This window comes from Neolamprologus multifasciatus, chromosome 6 (genome assembly GCF_963576455.1).
Source record: "Neolamprologus multifasciatus chromosome 6, fNeoMul1.2, whole genome shotgun sequence".
In the NCBI taxonomy this organism is placed as follows: domain Eukaryota; kingdom Metazoa; phylum Chordata; class Actinopteri; order Cichliformes; family Cichlidae; genus Neolamprologus; species Neolamprologus multifasciatus.
Window position 1 is genome coordinate 17,284,642 of NC_140444.1, and position 21,100 is coordinate 17,305,741.

At 40.9% G+C, this 21,100-nt stretch overlaps 2 protein-coding genes across 3 annotated transcripts; one reads left to right on the forward strand and one right to left on the reverse strand.

Annotated features, from left to right (window-relative positions):
- Nucleotides 1-267: 267 nt before the first annotated feature.
- mb (myoglobin) lies at nt 268-2,437 on the reverse strand. 2 transcript variants are annotated; one of them, XM_085164270.1, is made up of 5 exons: nt 2,330-2,407; nt 1,927-2,038; nt 1,636-1,721; nt 795-1,014; nt 268-691 (listed from the first exon to the last, which is right to left on the reverse strand). In XM_085164270.1, the coding sequence occupies exons 3-5, from the start codon at nt 1,716-1,718 to the stop codon at nt 551-553; spliced, it is 444 nt and encodes a 147-aa protein (XP_085020396.1). In that variant the 5' UTR covers nt 1,719-1,721; nt 1,927-2,038; nt 2,330-2,407; the 3' UTR covers nt 268-550. The 2 variants fall into 2 exon arrangements, with proteins under 2 accessions (XP_085020396.1, XP_085020395.1); XM_085164269.1 differs by lacking the exon at nt 1,927-2,038 and having other exon boundaries at nt 2,330-2,437.
- A 3,012-nt stretch (nt 2,438-5,449) lies between these two features.
- serhl (serine hydrolase like) lies at nt 5,450-16,794 on the forward strand. The gene is made up of 12 exons (XM_085164264.1): nt 5,450-5,759; nt 6,694-6,837; nt 8,681-8,794; nt 10,546-10,587; nt 10,681-10,700; nt 10,783-10,857; nt 13,198-13,304; nt 13,378-13,457; nt 13,557-13,591; nt 13,673-13,749; nt 13,840-13,927; nt 16,031-16,794. The coding sequence occupies exons 1-12, from the start codon at nt 5,552-5,554 to the stop codon at nt 16,172-16,174; spliced, it is 1,134 nt and encodes a 377-aa protein (XP_085020390.1). The 5' UTR covers nt 5,450-5,551; the 3' UTR covers nt 16,175-16,794.
- Nucleotides 16,795-21,100: the final 4,306 nt, after the last annotated feature.

Sequence of the window (21,100 nt, forward strand, 5' to 3'; positions counted from 1 at the left end):
GGAAAGTGAGTCTGAAAGATAATACCCTGCGTGAGAGTCTAATACTGAGCAATTTGAGGGTTTTTTGGGTGTCTTTGAGACCACGGGCATGCATGCCAACACTAAGGGTTTCACTCTTTACTTGCTTATCAAGACAGTCTGACAAGTGTCCTCAGTTGACTTTCAGATCAGTCAGCAGCCACTATCAAGTTTAACTATAACGTGTCAGGACAATGCATATTCAAATATGTACAATGAGAAAAACAAACAGAACTTCGAAGGACAAAGTAGTGCAGAGAGTTTTATTGTTATGAGTGATTTCAGTATTATGCGTTTCCAAGTTCAAGAATGCAGATCAAGAATTTTATTTAGCTGAAACACAAAACTGTTAATTTCTGAGTGACACTAGAAGTGTAAAGCAGTTGAATACAGTAAACCAAGCAACTCTGAATGAAACTGATTCCAGAAAGTGTAACATACAGATTACTGAGGCTTTCAATTTGCTATAAATCATTTGCATGTGGATATTTCTCATGCCTTCATTTCTGTATGGAAGAGTAGTAAGTCAGTCTCAGCCTGTGAAGCCCAGCTCTTTGTAGCTGACCTCAAGGTCAGCTATGACCTTGCTCATCACGTTCCTCAGGCCCTGTTGTCCAGCGGTGTCGAGTCCAGCCTTCTCTGCAAAGACTTTAATGATGACCTCAGAGATCAGCTGGAAGGAGAAAAATTCATTTACTTCAGTCAAGCTCAGTTTAACGGCAAGCATGAGGTGATGGAGCTACAGTAAACTTTGTCCTTTTGCACACCAAGCTCACCTTGAAGTTGTTAATGGGGATCTTGTGCTTTGTTGCATGGCTGTTGGCCAGAGGTTTGAGAATGGCAGCATGGTTGCCTTTGGCCTTCAGCAGTTCGCCTAGTTTCTTTAGCACGGTGGCTCCATGGTCAGCAACATCAGAGCTACTCACCAGCTCACCCTGAGGGATGCCGACAAATTTGGGGAACAGCTTCTGGGTCTCCGGGTGCTCCGTGAATAAACTGAAGAGGAAATAGAGCAGCAGGGTCATACCACACAGATCATGGTTTGCATTTTAGCCATTTAGGGTGGGGAGTGTAGACGCCATAATTTATCATACTTTGATTACATCACTCTTATGCACAAAATGTTTATTCCTGGCTGTGATAAGACTGGATACAAACACACGGGACCGCTTTAATAAGGCCCATCCCATCTCCTTCAGTAGAATAGCTCCTGTGCCACCATTATGATCCTCAGTATGCTCATGTTTGTGTTGGCACTGGCGGAAATTAAATTAGATCAGTTAATGGCGTTTTTCCTCTTGTCCATTAACACAAATTAGAAGGGGGAAGGAAATCTGAAGCAACTGAATATAACTGAGTCAAACATTAACCATGACCTTAAGACAAAGAGATTTAATACCTCCGTGTTTTAAACAAACACAAATGTAGGCATCATAAAAGTTAGTGATGTAGCAGTGGTTGCCAAGTGTGCAATTAGACAGGTGGTGGCATAAATAACACATGAATTCTATTCTTAAACTGCACTGGAGGAGATGAATTTTTAAACTCCTGGCCACAGGTCTGAGTAATGTGACCTACAAAGAGTACAATCTTATTTTTCTTTCCAGAGTCACTGACCGGTTCAAAACCAGGCTCCCATAGCCAGTGTAGTCTGTTTCCACTGGTCCCCAGTGCTTCAGAACTGCGTCAAAGTCACACATGATCTGAGGAGACGAGGGGAGAGAAAAAAAAAAAGAAAAAAAATTATATCTGGAAGACTTCATCCAAAAAAAAAAAAAAGTTGCCTGATTATATGAAGCTTGTCAGTTACAGATGCAGTTATCCTGTACTGCACTTCTGTTTGAGTTAATGGCTGAGAGCCAACAACAATTTCAGTCAAGGACAATTTGTGAAAGATGGATATATTACCTCAGATGAACTCAGGGAGTCTGACTGGCAACCTTAGTGTAGCTTTAAATAGTTTATTTGAAGTGAAATCAGATTCACTTTTAGTTTTAATGCATTTGAGCTCATGAGAATGCTGCGAGATATGTAAACAAAGTGACGTTTTTACAGATTATCCCACAGTGCACTAATCAGTCATGCATTTCCTTTGTTCTACTTACGCTCGTTTATTAAGATAGCTTTTAATTTAGCAGTGTTGACATTTTACATTTCCCCCTTTTTAACTGGAAAACAGATTCCCCAAGCATTCTGAAAGAAAACAAATAATAATAAAAGTTTAAGATAAATTCCCCCTGAAATGTTTAAATCCCAAGTCATGATATATATTGTTTGTTTAATTATATTATTGCAGAATCCATTGCCTTACCTGCAAGCTTGTAATATATCCTGTGTAGTTACACCAAATTCCTCTTGTCCTGACTAACCCCCCCAGAGCTGACCTTTTATACTCCCTCCCTCTGTCCTGTCACCAAGTTTTTGTTCCCCCCCCTCCAGCTCTCTGGTCAGGCTGCCTCTTACTGCACGTCTCCCAAATGTTCCCAATGCCTCCAACGTCTACCTGGAAATTTAATTCCAGGTGACTTAGCCACTTGGGGCATCTTTGGTGTGTTTTGTGGCTGAGCCATCAAGTGGCCCAGGTAGTCTCATGAGTAGATCATTTATCAAGGGAGAGAGAAAAAAAAAGGAAATACAAAAAATACAAAATAGTGCCCTAGTTGAGAATTTAGTTTTAGTGTTACCTTTCCAAGCTGCACATCTAGCATCTTAAAGCATTTTTGCATGTGTGATTTTAGAGCAGCCTGATCACATTAGACACAGCAGGTGGATTTCACAGCAATTCCCTGCACTAAAACTTCGTCCAGTATTTTCACTTATCAGTTTGTCATTAGCTACTCAAATAGTTCTGCAGTAAAACCTGCAGAGATACAGTAATTCTGCTCCATTGGAGCAATGGATATAATGTCAAGGCAGAACACACACACTATACTTCAGGATCTTTCCCTGCTTTGATCAAACCTTTCTAGATTAATTTCCTAATTTTGACTTTAGATTCAGATAGTGGGTTTCAATTGTAATAAATTTGATCAAATTGCTTCCAAGGGTATTAAAATGTCAGAATTGTTTCAGTCTTGATTTTCTTGAGTCTAGCCAGTGATTTTAGTTTACTAGAAAAACCCTGCAGTAAAAACACTTGGGGTCTGTTAACAGCGCTCCTGTCAGCTTACAATAGTCTGTGCCCTTTTCTTCCATGCTACACTTAAGGACACTTCTACACACATTACTATGATTTCTACCACCTGAGTTTCAGGGGTGGGGAGGACAGACACTTAGATTATGATTAATCTAGAAAACCCTCTAATGGGAGGAAGAAGTCTCAGAATCCTGACAGTTTTCCCAATACGTTGCAGAATTTTATATGCAAGAACAGCTGTGCACCATGTCAGGTTTTTATTGCTAATTGATTCATAATTTCACACTTAAATAGCAACATTTCAACACAGTTAAGATCAGATTATCTGCCATGTTGGTGGAAATACAGGAATCTTTATATCCAACAGCCAAGATTACTTGTGGTCATGACTGTATGCAAGATCTGATGCACTGTTAATGTAATTAAGGAATTAAAGAGGATGCTATAAAATCCCGATAATACCCGCAACCACATGTACAAAATACCTGATTGAAATTCCACCAGGAGAATATATGTGCAGACAGACACACTCACCAACTCAGAGGAATGCACACCAACCCAGGAAGTCAAGGTTATGTAAGACACCAGCAGCTTAATTGTTCAGTATAAACCTGCTGTAATGTTTTGTATAAAAATCATTTACCATGTGCATAAGAAAAATTAATTAATGTACACACATTCATGACTCTAATTATCAGGAAAGCTCCTCTGGTAACCAATAAAACCTTTAGAGCCACTTTACATTTCCATGAGATACATTTGGATTGCATAGCCGGTTTGAGTTTTGGGTCAGTTTGTGTTGGCGAATCACATTTTCTCAGTACGTTTGGTTCTGCCCGAGTCCTAATTATTCAGTTTTCAAAAGGGTACACACTGAACAATGAAACCTCTGTTTCTTTTGATTTCCAGTCTCAGCCGATTTGAAATGTATCAGATTCCGTTACTGAGGACTGATTGTTTGGTATTCCCTCTAACCTGAAAGCTGAGCCCCTGCGCTGCCCACATGCTTTAATTTATTACTACGCCATTGCACAGGTAGATGCACGGCAGAATTATGCTAGTTTATTCAAATGCAACCAGTAAGAAAAATGCAAAGTGAAATGTCCAGGCTAAGGCACTGCAGTGATGCTGATATGCACACATCGGTAACAAAGTCATATACAACATTCCCATTATAGCTCATCTTAACTAAAGCCCTAGTCAATATTTTGAACTTTACTGCCAATAGCAGTCATTTAGTTACTATAGGACAGTAGTCAAACTTTGTAAACGTTTTAGGTTTTCAGGCAAATTGCATTCCCCCCCATAACTGCTAAAGTGCACCGTGTTGATGTTTGCTTGCCTCTCAAGCAAACGGAAAGGGTGAACACAGATGCTGCACAGTCCAGATTGGATGCATTTGAACATAATTTGGAATCAGGTGACACATCTGATCCGAGGTCAAATACAGTTAATGACTGGGGGGGTAGGCTGCGATCTGCTGCCGCCTTCATTTGTTAAAATTACGAACTAATACAGTGTCAACTATATAATATTAACCTGACCAGTTTCCTGGGAGAAGTTTGTGTGTTTGCAATTGCTATAATTGAGTATCAGTGCTGCACTAAACATATTAGGAGGCCTTCTTTCACGAGTCTTCATTCATGTCTACGGCCATACTGCACAGTTCTGAAGTCTAGTTGCAAGCAGCATTAGGAAAAGAGCATGAAGCTGAAGTTAAGTACTGCATTTTTCCAGCATGTAACACTCACCTACTATCTGCTGCAGCATGAATGCACACTTAAGTGTGCAAGACTAGTGTGGCACCAAAACAATATAGATACAGCCTGCATTTAGAGTGAAGAGCAAGACCAGACAAATGCCCTACCAAGCACTTGCTGCTGCTCATTAGTGACCTCAGGGAAATTTGAATAGACAGGTGGACTTTAGCAACAGCACCACAGGCTGAAGAGGGACAAATGAAGTCAGAGTGAAGACAGGCTTTCCACCCCTCCATTCTCAGTCGAAATCAGTTTCCATTCTTTTCAGATCCCATCTATTTTTAAATTTAGTGTCCTATAACACCTCTAACCTCTCCTACACTGCTGAAAGTTGGTGCATTGACTGGGCTGCCCTGTCCCATCCCACTTTTCCTTTGGCATTTCCTCTTGGAAAATACTGGTCTTCTATTACAATGTTAGAAAATACAGGGATATGCAGATTACACGAAGGGATTCATTATGAGTCACTACTGGGCTAATGTTAGGGAGGGCATTCAACATCTTAAATCCAGTTGTGAGTAAACCTCACTGAATTCCACCAGGGGCCCTCTGCTGGACTTTTACACATAACATTGGGGAGGCAAACGGCAAGTCCCTCCTCTTCTAAACTGTGATTGGTTTACACTATGGCTTCAACATGCGTCTAGCCAATAGAATTTCGCGTGCGGTCCAACACCCGGAAGACAACAGTGAGTGTCAAAGAGCCCGAAGTAGATTGAAGCGGTTTACACGTTTAAGGAAAAAAGTTGTCAGTCAGGTTTTACTTGCAGTGTTTTCAGGCGCAAAGATGATGCAGGCGTTGAAAGGCGTCAGACACGTGACATCCAGCACGATGAAACAAACAGGTAACCGGCAAGGCTCGTGCTCGTTTTAAAGCAGTCCTAAGTGGGGGAAAGAAATAGTGTTTGCAAAGTAGCGACTTCGTACACAATTAAAGCACATTCGCAGTCTTACAGCGCCGACATGAGCGATAATGTCATTTACAGACTTAATAAAAATATTTGGACAGCCAACAGGTTTGTGGGGCAAAGGTTATTGCCCGATTGAACTTGTGATTTTAAAGTATTGTTAACTGTAGGAATAACGTGTGTCAAACATGAGGCCTGGGGTCCAGCACCAGCCCACTGAAGGGTCCAGTCCGGCTCACTGGCTAGCTTTGCAAGTCTGAAAACTGCTAAGAAGTCTCAAATAGCTTTAGTTTCAGTAAGATGTTCAGCTCCTCCTAGTGAGGCGAGGCCAGCATTACTACTGTAATGCAAAGTGTAATGCTTACTGTATGCAAAGTTAAAGTTGGGACTTGGACAAGGTGTTTCAATAGTATCCTTTTAGAGGCAAAAAAAAAAAAAGTCTCAAGCTGTTACCCATTTTATAACTAGATGTATGAATATTGGACTTGCTGTATTGAGATTTTAGAGCAGATTGAATCATTTGTGGCCCATTAACTGAAGTTTGACATCCCGAGCTGAGCACGGCTTTTATTCCTGTTCGGTTAATTGAGCAAGTGAGACACAGGTATCTGCAATTAGTCAAACAAAGGCTGTGCCCACAAAGCCAAGCCCCGCCTCCAAACAAAGGGGAGTTAGGGCGTGAGGAGACATATTTCACCCACATGTCCACCAGGGAAAGTTTTTTTTTTTTTAATGATTGTTCCTTCACATCAACTAATCAGATCAGCTAATTTCTAGCCTCTTACAGTGTGACTTACAGTTGGTCACATGATCAGAAACTAAACCAGACAGATGTCGCAAGTCTTGTTAAACCAGAGTGCGCTGTGTCCAGTTTCAGAGCTCTCCGTGGCAGTCCCGTGGGGGGAGATACGAGGTAAAGTCTGGGGTCCTGACCACGGACATCCTGTGCTGTGCCTGCACGGCTGGGCTGACAACTGCGGTACATTCAACACGCTTGTTCCCCTCCTGCCAAAAGGTAAGTGTTTTGTGCAATGCACATTGACCATCTCCAGTGGCTCCCACTGTAGAAATCTCAGTGCCAAAAATTGAACCCCATGGGCAATAATTCTTAAAATCAGCAGATTCTTCTGCTCAGCTCACTCAGGTGTGTGGCGTTCGGTTAATTTGAGTGTACAGCTTGTGCAAACAGGTGCTGCCGCTCAGCTGCTGGAACAGCTGCATCCCATCCAAAAAGACTGGATCTGATGATGACATAATTACCACAGCACTTTACCCAGATTTTACAATTGTAGCTGACTGATTAGGAGTGTTTTCCTATCTTTGTGTCCTTATTAACCTGAAAGCGATTTTTAGTTTGTCTTCTCTAGGGATGGGTACCGGTGTCCGGTGCCATGATGGCACCGGTTCTGACATAAACGGTAGTAACCAGACCGAAAAGCAGCGCACATTTCGGTGCTTTATTTTCCTGAGATGTCATACACTTTGAATTCTAGCCAATCATTTTACGTTTCCGAGGATAGTAGGCGGGCCCAGGTACATACCTACTTTTAGAGCAGAGCTACAGATTAAAAATGCCCAAGACGAAGCGGTCAAAGTCTGGCTGTACTTCACAGCAAAAGATGCAAACTCAGCAGCTGCAACAAGTGCTTTAAGGTGATACTGTGATACTGTCAAAGGAGGTAACACCTCAAATCCGATGAAACACCTGGCGACGCATAGCGGTTTTTTTTTAAAGCAGAAAAATGTGCCGTATTTGATAGCTTGCTGCCAGACCTCACACCGAGCACATCTACTGCGAGTGTGGTGGTGACGGATGATGATGGCAGCGGCAGCCGTTGTTGTGCCAAAAAGTGATTGTCTGCCAAAAACTGATTTCCAATGTTTCTGTGTATTTTTTCTGTGTAATATCTTTACGTATGTTCGTAAATACACTTCGGTGAACAGGGTTTACAAAGGGGTTATATAGAGAATTAAAAAATTATCCATTTTTCAAGTATCTTTACAACTCTGTGTCATTGTACTTACATTATAACCAATCCGGTCCTTTATCCCCACTTAAAATATTTTTACAGAACTATTGTAATATTTGCTGCCATTTCTGCTGTCCTCTTGGCCCACTTACTCTTACAAAAGACATTTTTAATGTTAATGAGATTTTTTTTAACTGCATAAATAAAGGTTCTATAAAAGTCGCTGTTTGTGGCTCAAGATGACTTCATGTCATCCATAAGCGATGCATTTGACATATGTTTCATATATTATAGCCCAACAAGTTACTTATAGCAGTTTAAATACAAGCAATCAGTTTTTGGCAAATACCGGAAATCAGTTTTTGGCAGACAATCACTTTTTGGCACAACACCGTTCTTCTCTGCGTGAGTAGCTTCATGATGTTCGTGTGTAATTTACGTTGAGTAGGCTAACCATGTTATTACATTAATGCATGTAAGGTGAACTAGCAAACATCATCATAGCTACATGTGGCTGTCTTCTTGTTTGATGGCAGATACTCCCTTCACCCTGGCCAAAAAGGCTAAAATGACCAAAGAAAAAGTGTAAAACAGTTAAACATGAGAGGTTTTTGGACAACGTTTGTTTTTGTTTAAGCACTGCTTCCAGCCAAGAGTGATATCATATTTGCCCCATAGCTGCAGAAAAGGCTAACATTGTTATCTTTTTACAAAAAAACAGCTGAACATGAGAGGTTTTTGGACCAATTTTGTGTTCTCCATTCTTTAAGCACCGGTTTGAGCACCGTTTAAGCACCGGCACCGTTTCAAAAGTACCAGTTTGGCACCGGTATCGGATAAAACCTAAACGATACCCATCCCTAGTCTTCTCCCTGTGTCTCCATTCAGAGTGCCGATATGTGGCAATGGACCTGGCAGGTCACGGTCACTCGTCGCACCGTCCTCCTGGAGTTCTGCATGCCTTTCCTTGCTACGTGATGGATGTACGCAGAGTCGTTGATGGTGTGTGAGTTCGAGGACAGTTGCAGTTAAGCCTTTAAATCCCATCAGAGATATCAGTGTTTGTTCCAGGATTGCAGTTTGTGATCATCGAGTTTTGGCTGAAACTTACATGTTATCCTTCCATAAACTTCTGCACCCCACATTTATAATCCTAAGAGGTCTTTAACTGTACCCTTAGTTGCTTTCCCTCATATCCATGGGAATCGCTTTGGTCCATTAGGTTGAGAGAAACTCTGGGAGAAATGTTGTGAAAGCTAACATGACATATTTATTGCTCGTTACTGCTCTCAAAGGCAAGCTGCAGCAGTATACAGCCCCTGCAGCCAGCACAGCTGCTGGCTGAAGATGCGGATGTGTCTAATGCTTGGGCTATGATGCTATTTATGTATTCATGACTGCACAGTAACTATTCTTCACTGGTCCTGTTAACATGAGCTAGCATTAAGCCTGAGCCTGTGATGACAGGTATGTAATAAATACACCGCAGGTGTTCGGGAGGCAGCATGGCTGCAGTATAACTGGGCATTCCTGCAAACTTTAGTTATAGTTATTGTTAATTTAAATGTAAATAATTATTGTTTTAGTTTGCACTTGAAGCAGGCTTGTAGCCCAGAACAAAAAAAGTTTAACAGTGAAATTCTAAAAATCTGTAAAAATCTTGGCAAAGCTTTCGAATTAGAAGGAGGAAAACAGTGAGGTTTGAAGAGCAAAGGATAAAAAGCTAAAAATGTAAATGAAGGCCAGTAGATGATGTGTGCTGAAATCACATCCTGGACTCGGACTGTTCTAGAGCCGGCGGCTGCTGTGGCTGAAGGATGATTCATTGTGTGTTTTGGTTATATGAGACACATAATCAAAACACACAGTGGGATTTTTGTGGTAAATTTACAATATTTTTATTACAGTATAAAACAAAAGGTTTAAAGGCCACCCATGTGGAACAGAAGATGCTGTTTTCCATCAACATGTTTGACATGATGCAAGCCAGTTTGATCCATTTCCATAAAAAAGGCACAGTGTATGAAAGAGCTGTCTTGTGTTAACTGACCTATCATTTCTCTAAAAGTCTTGGCTACTCCTCCTAGTTTAATCAAACGTACACGCGGTGATCACCTAATGTGGCTTCACCCAAACTGAGCACAGCCGTGGTGGCTTGGTGTGTAGATAAATGCGCCTGTAACATATTTATCTATACTTGGAGTACCACCAACTACCTGATGCGGGTGTTATGCCAAAGCTCAGCCATCCTGCAGTCACGATCACAGCTACGGCCCGTCACAGAGGACTGAAGCAGCCCCACTGTTGAAGTTTCACCCACTCACGCTGTGCTCATAGGCAGTGATGAGTTGCCGCATCATCCATAACAGTGTCATAATACTCAGCCTTCACTGTGGATCAGAGGGAATGTAGAATATATGAATATAAAAGCATCTGTAGCTTTTTCACAGGATGCTTTGTGAGCTTTGACAGTTTTGTTGTTTTTGTTGTTTTTAAAAAGTGGGCGAACTCTGAACTGAAATGCGATGATTTTAATATGAATATACATTTGACATAATTTAATATGCAGTTTATGGATCTAGAAAAAAAGGCCCTTTAATGAATGTTATTAATTTCGAGCATATTGCCAGAGCTGCCATGCATCTTCCTGACAGCTGAATCACAGCAGTGAGGATTTCTTTGAGCTAAAAATGGTCTGTGTTCTGTGATGAGATACTGAACCTGGTTGATGATGTGTGAAATTACTCCCACAGCTCTGCAGTGGAGCAAATTCTCCATTATAGGCCACAGCATGGGTGAGTGCAGCTGTATAAAGAATTCAAGCTTTAAAACGTATGTTTAAAAGCGTACGTTTATTTTATTTCTCTGTCCACCTCTTTGTATTTCAGGTGGTAACGTTGCAGGAATGGTAGGTGACTTACGATTAAGACATATTTGAGAGTGCTGTGCTTTATTGGGTGGCATCATTGTCCATGTGGCGTCTTCCGCAGTTCAGCGCTCTGTATCCGGAGATGGTGGATGCCGTTGTGCTGCTGGACTCCTACGGATTTTTACCTACAGACCAGGTACTTGTTTCTTTTCTTTTTTTTCCTTTGTTACTCCACATCTGTTTTCATAGGAAACATTATTCAACAATACAGCAGCAGATGATACCCACACATTCTCTGACTCACCTGGTATACGGTTAACCCTGTACACCCCCCACCACCATCCCAACCTATGTAGTGGCACGTTGAAAGAATTGAAAAGTTAGAAAGGGGTTAGGGTAAAGGTGTTGGATATACATGCCAGACTGAAGTAGTTAAATGCTCACTCATGTCTTACCTCATCCAAAGTGAATTTGTACGTGACTCTTGCATCATTGGACTGTCTGATTATACTATATATATACACATATAGCATCTTTCAAGCTCACTCAGAACTCAGTCCCTTGGATCCTGTGGTAGACCAGAGACTGGGGCTACTGTGGCATTGTTTTACTTTGCAACTGAACAGTAGCTGCGTATGATTTACTGTTTTCCACAAATAATATGCCTTGAAATATTGGCCTGTCCTCTGGTGTGCCTTTGCCAGTGCAGGCCACTAGCAGCCCAGTGGGGGGAGAACAGGTGTAGCGGTGTTACGGTTCTAGCAGGTGTCCCAGTGAGCCATGATGGCTAACTAGCATCCAAAAAATGCAGGAGTGCAGCCATCACTGGTACACTGGTTATCAATGATTATTTCTCCCAAAAACGAGATTTTTCCCGGGGGGGGGGGGGGGGGGGGGGGGGGGGGAGAGAGAGAGAGAGAGAGAGAGAGAATCTGTTCTGTCCACCATGATTTTCTTTCCAGCTTCTTCTAGAAATGTTGCATAATAATTGATTTCCACTCCGCATGAAATGTGGGTTGCTCTTGGGGCATCAAGGCAGACCTGGCTCTGTAGATTATTCTAGTTAAGTAAAACTACATATCAGAAAAATGGTCAAACCTTTTCTGCACAACCTGTGGAAGCTTTGGTTCAAATGTGACTGGGAAACCTGCGTGACTGCAATAATGTTATCGTTAAAGCAGCAATACAGTGCCGTGCAAAAGTCTTGAGTCGCCCGTCATTTCACTTTACTGCATTGAAGATGTGTTTGGAAGCATTGTCATACTGAAAAATGAAACTGTTACCAGTCAGATGGGGTGGATCAAAATCTGACCATATGTTTTTGTTTTTATAATTCCATCAATTTGACAAGATCTCCAACACCACCGGCTGAAATGCAGCTACAAACCAGGGCAGAGCCTCCGCTGTGTTTTGCAGATGGCTCCAGACAGCCTAGATAGTCAGTGTTGTTCCTCCTCCGTTTATACTGACACCAACTGGAACCAAAAATATTGAATTCTCGAATTCATCGCTACATGTCACTGATTTTTCCAGTTTTTGTGTAATTTGGAGTCAAGAGAACTGCTTTTCAAGACCACTTTAAAACATTACAAGAAAATCTGGCTCCTTAGAAACAAAATATAAAGAAATAAAGGTTATTGCAAGACTTTTCCGCAGCACTGTTTGTCACCATAAATACAATTCCCATCAGAGGTTCATTTATACCCTCTTGTGCATCATGTGTACCCATGAAGGGGGAAATTATAACGCTGACGTGTCTCTGATTACTTCTTCCTGAGTGAAGTGTGATTTTTAAGCATCCTTAGGCTTCTCACTGTGTTTGTATTATCTCATCCAGCCTGCTATTATTTAAAATTTCCAGAGTCTTCTGTGTAAGTAAAAAAAAAAAAAAAAGAACAAACTTCTTAGTTACAGCTAAAAATGGCTGTTATGTGTGAAATAAGAGCTGTTTGGTTTACTCCGATGTTTCTTTTCCAGCAAACAGAAAGATGACCTGGGTGACGCTTTCAAAAGTGGACAACTATTTATTTATTTTTGATGAACTTTAATGTGACAGCTTCTTTTATAGTATGCAAAAAGGCTGTTGTTGTCTAGCAACTTCATCTAAATTAAGTTTTTCTCCTGAACACGTTGAGGCGTAGGTGAAAAGTAGAGGAGGTGCTCGGTTTCTGAGAGCATATAATTTGCAGTGACGTGAAGCCCCCCTCAGAGAGAAACACCTCTCTAGTGACCTCTAGCTAATTATAGTTTGATTTACACTTCAGGGCTTCATGACTTTGTGACAGTGTCTGATGAAGTCTGGATTGTGAGAAAATGAAAAATGCTGTAGGCGGTTTGACATTTTGAAAGGCGTTGCATTTAAGAAACACTTGCGGCCACCAGTGTAATTGAGTCTGGCGCGATTTTGACCTTTAGGCCTGGGCTAAGGCTTTACATTATATTATTGCATGTTGCATGTCTCCATATTATTCCTGTACAATTCACCCTTGTGAGCCGTTTTCAGTTGCTGTCCTTATTTATATCTGCTCCCTCGCAGAAGGAAATGGTCAAAGTGATCAGGCAGGGGTTCGAAGAGATGCTTCTGTTTGAAAAATCGATGGAGGAGAAGAAGAGAGTGTACACTTACGAGAAGGCAGTAGAAAGGTAAAGCGCCTTCCCTTATCGGCAGCTTTAAAGGAGTTCACTCATGCGCTAACTTTGTTTTTGCAACCTTCAGGTTGATGTCTGTAAACCAAAGTCTTTCTGAACGCTCTGCGAAAATCCTTCTGGAGCGAGGTCTGCTTCAGGTTGAGGGAGGTGCGTGTTTATCTTCCTCTCGTTTACCTACTCTCACGACTCATCTCTATATTTCTTTTTCCCCTTATGTTTGAAGTGTAACTTCTCTTTCCCTTGCAGGAGTTGTGTTCTCCAGAGACTTTCGTGTTAATCTGGTAGGTTTCCCCTGATCATTTCTACCCAAGCTGTCATTTGCAGCAGATGGTATAAACGTGCACAATGTTTCTCAATTTCAGAAAAACATAGCACGCATCAATTTGGAGCAGAGTCTGGAGCTGCATTCGAGGATAACGGCCTCTGTCCTAGTTGTTCTGTAAGATGGTCTCCTGCCTCTCGTTCTCTTATTGCTTATGGAAAAAAATAAGAGACTAAATAGATTTGCAATTTGTTTTTGTCTTTACAGAGCAGAAAGTGGCTTGGAGAAAATATTTGCTGAAGACGAGCAAAAGAAATTTGCATCAGCACTTCTTCAGGCCTACAGGGACAAAAATGTGAGTGCACCTAACAGTCTGTTTGTTTGTGTGGAAAACAGGTATGTTTGCATCCCCGTGTTTATTTTTAGCCGTTAAGCCTGCGCATAATTGTTCCTAGCAGACAGACAGCTGCATGGATGCTAGAGTAGCAGTGCAGTATGAGCTCAGTGTCTCAGGAGCAGCAGAAATTTATATAGCTGTGAATCTCAACACTGACCTACATACAGGAACTTGGTCAAGTGCTGCTGATGAGGGAGAGCAGAGGATGCGTTTCCACCAATCGTCTCCACTGAGTGGATTTCTTTCCCAGTCAGATTTTCACTGAGCAACAAAAGATAAGCGTGGCATGTGGTGAGCACAGTGGAGCATTCAGCTCTTTCCCTCAGGTGTGATCAACTCTATAGAATCAGAAGCTGGAACAAGTGTGTTAACACAATGCTTCAATGCATCTCGGACTTAGTTAGCATGTTAAATGTTAAACTTTGTGATGGCACAATAAGAAAAAAAGACTGAACAAGTATGGATACCTCTTCTCAGTAAAATGGCAGCACATTTAGGTTTGCGGAGGTGCTGAACAAATCACATGACTAAAGTGCTAATCACGGAACTAAAGTGGAGATGTTTGACCACAACTCTAAACACAACACACCAGCACAAATGTTTCATACCAACAGTGAAGCACGGATGAGGAAGACTAATGATTTGGGCTTGTTTTGCAGTCACTGGTCCCAAGCACCTCGCAGTCATTGAGTCAACCGCAAACTTCTCTGTATACTAGAGAATTCTGGAGTCGGATACGAGGCGATCTGTCAAACAGTTAAAGCTTGGCTAAAATAATACCATGAAATGGGACAATCATCCCAAGCACAGCAGAAAACAGAATGACTGGGAAAAAAAAAAAAGAATCAAGTTGTTGCAATCGGCCAGTCAAAGTCCAGACGTCAGCCCGACTGTAATGTGATCTAAGGAGAGCTGTGCATAAATAAATATCTACAAACCGCACTGAACTAAACTAACGTTGACTTTTCAGATTTAGTCTAAGTTCATGACCTAAACTGCATAAAAAGATGGATGTAGCCATTATCTCATTGGTTTCCATTTTGAATTTTTTACTTGTGTGATTGAGACCTTAAACTCACCATGAAAATGTTTAGTGATTTCAGAAATAAAAAGAGAACTAGGGTCAGTTTTTGCGATCGGAGAACTCGCCCCCTGCTGGGCAGTAACAGGAATGACAGTTTAGTCCATTTGGCTTCCCTTCATTGGCTTCCTGTTAAATCCAGAATTGAATTCAAAATCCTGCTCCTCACATACAAGGTCTTAAATAATCAGGCCCCATCTTATCTTAATGACCTTGTAGTACCATATCACCCTATTAGAGCACTTCGCTCTCGCTCTGCAGGCCTACTTGTTGTTCCTAGAGTATTTAAAAGTAGAATGGGAGGGAGAGCCTTCAGTTTTCAGGCCCCTCTTCTGTGGAACCAGCTTCCAGTTTGGATTCAGGAGACAGACACTATCTCTACTTTTAAGATTAGGCTTAAAACCTTCCTTTTTGCTAAAGCATATAGTTAGGGCTGGACCAGGTGACCCTGAATCCTCCCTTAGTTATGCTGCAATAGATGTAGGCTGCCGGGGGATTCCCATGATGCATTGAGTTTTTCCTTTCCAGTCACCTTTCTCACTCACTATGTGTTAACAGACCTCTCTGTATTGAATCGTATCTGTTATTAATCTCTGTCTCTCTTCCGCAGCATGTCTTTATCCTGTCTTCCTTCTCTCACCCCAACCGGTCGCAGCAGATGGCCGCCCCTCCCTGAGCCTGGTTCTGCCGGAGGTTTCTTCCTGTTAAAAGGGAGTTTTTCCTTCCCACTGTCGCCAAAGTGCTTGCTCATAGGGGGTCATATGATTGTTGGGCTTTTCTCTGTATCTATGAAGCGCCTTGAGGCGACATTTGTTGTGATTTGGCGCTATATAAATAAAATTGAATTGAATTGAATTTTACTTCCTTATTTGATCTTTCTGTGCTTCGCAGTCTGCGGCTCAAGTGGCTGGAAAGTCCTTTATTCCATGTCGAAAGCCTGCTTTATTCACCATCGTGACTGGTCTCATCTGTGTTTTCAGCATGCCGTGGTGACTGTTCCAGGTGATCATCACATCCACCTGAATAAGCCTGACATCGTCGCTCCAGTCGTGTCGGACTTCCTGCAGACCAAAGTCCTCTCACGCTCTGCTACACCAACTAATGGCCAGACCTCTAAGTTATAACAGACCAGTTACTCCTCGAGTCACGTCACACTGACTCTACTGCTAATCCTGTCTTTATACTGTACTATTTACACAGGTTTAACTTTGGTGCTTAAAACTCACTCGGCTGGTCGTCTTAGTGGACTCATGAATTATTTAAAGCCTTTTAAAAGGTAGTGATGCTGTTGATTTAAATGAGAAAACATAATTGTGCCATCGCTGCCATCTCTGTCTGTTAACTCAGGCTTTCTGCCGCAGGCTCTGCACTCACTAACATGAGGGCATCAGAGGTTTGAGTTCTTCTATTGCGCTGCCTGGAGCATGCACCACATACTCCAAGCAGAGGCAGTTTCGAACACATTATACCACATTGGAGCTCTCAAACTTAAACTATTATTAAACTATTCCATAGCTTGATAATTGTCCCAAGCACAGCAATAGTCTGTGGCCATATTAAAGTCACACAGGTGAAACTGGATGAAGGGTAAATGGTAAATGGCCTGTATTTGTATAGCGCTTTTTACTAGTCCCGCCTAGGGACCCCAAAGCGCTTTACACGTCCAGTCATCCACCCATTCACTCTCACATTCACACACTGGTGGAGGCAGCTACAGTTGTAGCCACAGCTGCCCTGGGGCAGACTGACAGAAGCGAGGCTGGAGAAGGGGTTTGTCATTATCTGTGAATTCCTCCCACACAATCACTTGAGCCACCAAACTTGGCACAAAGGTACATCTTGAAGGCTTCTGAAGGTTCTCATCTATGTCAGGTATTATTAGGTCCTGGTATTGCCTAGCAACCACCTAGCAACAGGCTCAAATGACTGTTTTTTAGCCTTTACATTCCTATAACACCTTATAAAATTAGCTTTAATTTCATAACTTCTTATTTATATCCACAAAAGCTGAATTATGCATGTTGAGCAACCACCTAGCAACAGGCTAAAATCCATTTTTAGCATATGAACAACATCGCTTATTGTTTTACTGTTCTCCCTGTGATTAAGTATATCAGTTTGTCCACAGCACCAACAGGCCAAGCAATACTGTAGCATGGGCACGTATGTGTTTCTCTGATGCATTACTCCTCGTCTCCTCTGTCCTCCCCGGAAATCCTGTCTCAAGTGTGCCGTGTTTAAAGATGTCTCATTCCTAAAATGCATCTGGAGGAGAGAGGAGGCTGCACAGGTATGGCTTTGTGGTAGTTCTTTAAGCTCTAGCTTAGGCCATAAGAGCTAGGATATACAAACTGTGCTGGACTCTTTAAACAACTGCTCGTTTCATCCTCTAAGTGTTTCAGTTTTTTTTAAGATGATCAGACTTTCTACTCTTCAGTGAAAAGTAATATCTATTCACATTGTGGAATGTTGTGAATGTAAGTGTTTCGTTTTGGGTTTTTTTTTTTTTTAAATGCTGTGATATCCTAAAATACAGTAATAGCCTTTAACAGAACCATGGGCAAATGATGTGGCTGTGCTACATGTCATGTTTCAGCTCATCCTGCAGACCCAGTGACACCATCAGCTGAATCGCCCCGTGCCGGCTGCCTTTGAGGAATGATTGGGATTCTCTGTGGCAGCTCAGAAGTCTCACCAGTGTGCTGTGTGTCATTAATATTTTAGCAAGTGTACAGTTTCTCAGATGTGCGACCACATGTTTAATCTCAAAGGTTAAGTAAGCAGTGGAGAGGAAAGTGTGTACCAACACAGAGAGCAGAGGATGACTCGTGACTTGAATAACAACTATGATTTTTCCATACAGGGTGTCTTTTTAGTAAATTTCAGGTACTGAAAAGCTTTTATCTTGAAGAAACATCAATTGACCCATTAAAACAATTTCTGTGCCTGATGCACCTTTTTTTTCTTATATTAAACTGATGGCATTAATTGTAACTGTCTTACAGTGTCTTTGTTCTTCATGAAATTATAAAATCTTGAAAATTCAATTAAAGTTTTTTGACTTTCTGACAGCTGTCGAAGCACTTGTGAGCTTGGCAACATCAATTTTAAAACAAGGTCAAGAAAAGGGGAAAAACGGTCTTATCATAGATGTCTCATAACTTTCTATAATGTGTCCTGATTGTTGGTAAACCTTTGTTTTGTTTTGTTGTTTTATTCTACTGCAGTGTTTCAGGGACACCAATGCTTAAGATATAGTATTTATAAAAATTAAAATTTAATGGTGCATACATTTTTATTTTTTTTAAATTTATTAGATTGATGCCATATAGGTTGAATCGTGGGCGGCCACTGTGGCTGTTGCAAATTATGCGGGCGTCTTGTTTTAGCCTCTAAATTGAAAAACAACAATAATATTAACAGTAAAGTTTATTTATAAAGCACTTCTCAAAAGGATCTTTACAAAGTCTCTCCCAGAATAAAAGTAGAATAAAATAAAAGAGACTAAGAGGAATAAATTACAAATCAATTAAAATAAAGATTCAAGAGGAATGTCAAAATAAGAACAAGATGTTATTCCAATTTTAATGCAAAACATAGCTTAGAAATCTAGACATTACTCCTTTAAATGTATCATATTTGATAAATGTGATTCTGAGACTACTAACATAAAGTAACTGTTTTTAAGCAACGAATTGTACAAAAATGTCATATGTAGCAAAAATTATACATAATAAAACTCATATGCAAACTTATATTAAACTTCTTTCTGTTCAAAATACACTCCAGTATTAATATTTCAGGCTTTACGAATAAGCATGGTAAAACATATAAACTCTAGAATAAAAGGTATGAAAAGCCTTACAATACAAATGAGTTTCCAGCAGTGATTTAAAAGATGACACTGATGACGTGAGCCAGTTTTCCTCAGGCGGGTAATTCCGAAATCAAGGAGCCCTTAACAGCAAACGCTCGATTGCCTTTTGTCTCTCAGCGTGAGTTAACAGGTTTCTGCCTGAGGATCTGAGGCTGCACACTGGTTCAGGAACAGCAGTTTGAACGTGTAATGTAGTGCCAGGCCAAGAAGGGCTTTAAAATCAATTCTAAAAGTAATGGGCAGCCAGTGCAGAGTCATTAGGAGTGGTGTAATATGTCCAGTTTCTTGTAAGAAGTCTGGCTGCTGCATTTTGCACCATCTGAAGTCAGTTAAATGCTTTCTGATTAATACTTGTTAAAAGACCACTGCAACAATCTAGGCGAGAGGAAATGAAAGCATGAACGGAGGCATATGCTTACATGTTTGTTTGGTGTTCTGCGGTTATCCATCCTGCTGCACTAAGGAGCCAGGTGAGAGGAATGTCTGTCTCTCTTCTGTTTGTCAAATTCAAAGTTAAAGGGAGGATTTTTCAAAAGTTTTTACTACAGAAAAGCGAGCCTGAGAGTTCAGTTGAAGTAGGGCTCAGGTTGCTTCCTCCTCAACCTGACTCTGACCTTCAAACAAAAACCTGTCATTTTATATAAAGAGGAGCAAAAGTCCATCGCATTGCAGTGAAGGTTTGACATACTGATCTGCTACTTTTTGAATGAGTTCTTTGAATTAATTCAGCAGTTTCTTTGACTCTCTGCTTATTAGCAAACAAATCTTTGAGGCTTTTATCGGGCGTTTTAAGTTTCTGTGCTTAAGGAAGTATCCAGAATCCTATCCAGAAATAAAAGTACCACAAATACCTCAGTGTGGAAATAAATGAATGTTTGAACAAAGCGTGATCTACTCAAAGCATCACCTCCAAGATGTTTTAGTGGACACCAACTCATATTCGACAGGGCACCACTCTCTAGACCTCCTTCCTAAATCGAGACAAATCTGTGTGCAGCCACCGCCCCTCTCATAAATAAACTTGACAGTAATCTGATTCTGCAAAAATAATAAAAATAAACTCACTTGTGTATCTGTGTTATATTAAAATTAACTTCTGTTGTTGATCTTTCACAGTTTCAGCCTTAACTTTGTGTAAGAACTTTGTGTCTGAGCTGCTTACTGAGGTTGTGTGGTGTCCATGCTCAGAGATCACTGTAGGGTCCCAGGGGGAGGGATCATAGACTGTATATGAAAGAGGGAGAGATCAGAGGTAAAATCTGGAGTCTAGGGTCGTCCTTTGCTTTGGTTAGCTTTCCAGCTGGCCTGACAGCTACATTCAGCACTCTCCTCTTGTACCCAAAGGTAAACTGTACTTAAAGGTCAGGAGGCTTTCAGCAAATAGAACAGGGTTATAGTTGCTCGATCCATAATTTAATAATACACATCCTGGAAATTTCCTTGAAAACAAACTCAAATGAATTGAAATATTTATATTTTAACTTTGCCTTTCTTTATATTTGATAGGAAATGGTAAATGGGTGCAAAAGCTAATTAAAATATGCAAAGATAAATAAAACCATTGTATAAAAGGTCAAACCTTTGCTTGTACAATTCAAATGTTCATCTTTACTATTTAACACAGTCTGAAATTTATTAGGCAGCTTTATTGTCATTTCTTTAAGTAGTCTTCAGGGAAAGTTCTCCAGGCTTCTTGAAGGACAGTCAAAGCTCTTCTTTGGGTGTTGACTGCCTTTTGTTTTACTCTCTGTCATGATGATCCCACACTCCTTCAATAATGTTGACATTCGGGCTCTGGGGAGGCCGATTCATGACTTGTAGTGTTCCATTGTTTGAATTTTTTTAATGCTTTTATTGTATTGGAAATGTATTTGGGATTATGTGTTGATGCTCAATCATCCAGGTAAGTAAATCCCCAAAGGTTGATTCTGTTCATCTGGATGTAGCATTTTCAGTGGGACGTTTTGTCACTTATCCAAGTGACTTCTTCAGTCTCAGCTGACTGCAGTTTATCAGTCATTATGCAAATGTACTGTTTATAAGATTGGGGAAACCTGCAGTCAGCTGAGACTGAAGAAGTCACTTGGGTGAGTGACAAAACATTTCTCCCACTGAAAACGCTACGTCCAGATGAACAGAATCAACTTTTGGATATTTGAGATTCATCTGCTAC